Source organism: Dipodomys spectabilis, unplaced genomic scaffold (assembly GCF_019054845.1).
Source record: "Dipodomys spectabilis isolate Male_0828 unplaced genomic scaffold, ASM1905484v1 ptg000030l, whole genome shotgun sequence".
NCBI lineage: Eukaryota > Metazoa > Chordata > Mammalia > Rodentia > Heteromyidae > Dipodomys > Dipodomys spectabilis.
The window spans coordinates 10620001-10622357 of record NW_024870707.1 but is presented as its reverse complement, the minus strand read 5'-3'; the positions used below and the strand labels follow the sequence as shown (position 1 = coordinate 10622357).

Genomic DNA, 2357 nt, shown 5'->3' with positions numbered 1-2357 from the left:
AGCTCTCTATCACTTGAGCCACAGCACCACTTCCAGCTTTTTCTGTTTATGTGGTGCTGAGAAATGGAACCCCGGGCCTCATGCATGCAAGGCAAGCACTCTACCACTGAGCTACCTTCCCAGCCCTCTAAGTAATTTCTTGGAGATAAGAGTTTCATGGACTTTCCTGCCCAGGCTGGCTACAAATGGCAATCTCAGCCTTCTGAGTAGGTAGGATTACAGTAGTGAACCACAGACATCCAGCTGAAACAGCCCTCTTAACCAGTTGAGTTGGGAGATAAAACCATTCAGCAGAGGGCTGTGTGTAAAAATGTTTATTTTTTTAAACTAATGTTTAGATGTTTAGAATACAGGAACTAAAGGGGGAGGGGGAAGACACCTCAACTCCAAAGTGACGGTGAGTTAGGGCCTGCCCGCAATGAAGGAGGAAGGCCAGTCCAGAGTGTCTTGGCATGGCTGTCCCTCCTACTTAATGTCAGTGCCACTAAGCAGAAAACCAAGGAATCAGGGTGTGAAGACCTTATCAGCTGCTAGTGAGCGTGCAAGGGAAGGGAACATCTATGCGGCACCCCTGTGACCTGGGAACTATCATACACAGGCAGGAGGCGGAGGCTCCCAATCTAGTTAAGGGCAAGAGGCTGAATGCCCAGGTCCAGGAAGGAAAAAAAAAAAAAAGAAAAGAAAAGAAAAAAAAGAGGGGATTTTGGAGGTAGGCTTTTTATCGAGTTAAAAAACAGGCACATTATCCAACATCTCCTTGTGGCCCCCAAGCTGCTGGCCTGGCACCCTGGCACATCCCCTTTCCCCACAAAACCAAAGAGAACAAGGAGGGAGGCAGAAGATGGGGAAAAGGTAGGGAAGGCTTGGGTCACCAGAGACCACCCGTGAGTGAGCCAGCCAAGCACAGGAAGGACAGGGGTAGCTGCTAGTTCCCTGTGTGGGGTGCAGTGGGACAGGGTAGAGCCAGCCGAGTGACCAAGAACATCCTGGCTTAGGCAAGGGGCCCTGTTAGCAGGACAGAGGATCGTAGGAGTGGGGGGCGGGGGGCGCTGAAGAGGCAAGGTACAGCAGCACAAGGGGCATGGAAAGCTCCTGTGAGGGCAGCCTCAGCTTGTTCACTCCCAGCTGCTCCCAGCAGAGGACTGGTCAGGCTAGCATCGTGGGGAAGGAACCCTGGAGACCAGAGCAGGGAGTCAGCCAGGGCCAAAAGAATTGAGCTCCTCTCTACTTGAAACATCATTTGAACCCTGTGATCACCAGGGCCTGGGCCCAAGGCAAGCAGAGTGAATGCACTTCATGGAGAACACAGAGAAGCGGGGCCCATAAATCTGCCCTGGGGTAGCATGCTGCTCCTTTCTCCCTGAGGGCCTGGGGCCAGAGGTGGTCAGCGCTGCCACCTCCACTTGCTGTTGCCAAAGGCAGGTTGGCATGACCACCCGAGGTTCTGGACTTGTGAAAGAGGGGAGGAAGGGAAGGGGGTTATGAAAACCAAGGTGGAGGAGAAAAACATCTTCAGAAATGTGGGGGAGCTGGGTGGCACATCAGGAGGAGTTCTGGTTCTGGTAGATGGAAGCTTTCTCCTTCAACAGGTCCAGACACAGGTGGCAGCTCCAGCTTCCTGCAGAGAAACGGAAGGGACAGGTCAGGGTCAGCACCCCACAATCCTGCTGTCCTTCCATCCCCACCCCTCTCCCCTAAGCAGTACAGGAGAAATTCTGCAGTAGCAGTGAAAGGAACCCATCAATCTTCAAATACTGTGAAAATCATTACCCATGAAGGTGAAGGCAACATTCAGAACCCAGATGTGTAGGCCCCCTCAGCCTCATTACAGCAGCCAGGAAGTAGAAGGGCCTGGGCAGATGCCAGCTTTTAAAGTGGCCCAGCTTTAGACTTGCGATTACAACACAATAGGCTTGGTTCTTCTGGCCGCAAAGTTAGAAAAAAATCCTTTTTTTTTTTTTTTTTTGTCAGTCATGGGGCTTGAACTCAGCCTGGGCGGTCCCTGAGCTCCTCAAGCTTAAGGCTAGGGGTCTACCACTTGAACCACAGCACCCTTTGTGTTTTCTGTTGGTTTATTGGAAATAAGAGTTTCATGGGGGCTAGGAAGGTGGCTCAGTGGAGTGCTTGCCTTGCAAGCCTGGGTTCAATTCCTCAATTCCACATAAGCAGAAAAAGCCAGAAGCAGCACTGTGGCTCAAGTGGTAGAGTGCTAGCCTTGAGCCTTGAGCTGAGGGACAGGGCCCAACCCCAGAGTTCAGGCCCCCTGACTGGCAAAAAAACAAACAAACAAACAAAGTTTCATGGACTTTCCTGCCAGAGCTAGCTTTGAACTGTGATCCTCAGATCTCAGCCTCCTG

At 51.7% G+C, this 2357-nt stretch overlaps 1 protein-coding gene across 3 annotated transcripts in view; it reads right to left on the bottom strand.

Annotated features, from left to right (window-relative positions):
- Window positions 1-298: 298 nt before the first annotated feature.
- Window positions 299-2357, bottom strand: part of Dpf2 (double PHD fingers 2) — a 20063-nt gene continuing 18004 nt past the window's right edge. For all 3 annotated transcript variants that reach the window (XM_042676087.1, XM_042676089.1, XM_042676088.1), the window contains one exon: window positions 299-1618. In XM_042676087.1, coding sequence (XP_042532021.1) covers window positions 1542-1618 — 77 coding nt within the window. In that variant the 3' untranslated portion in view covers window positions 299-1541. The remainder of the gene's footprint in view (window positions 1619-2357) is intronic.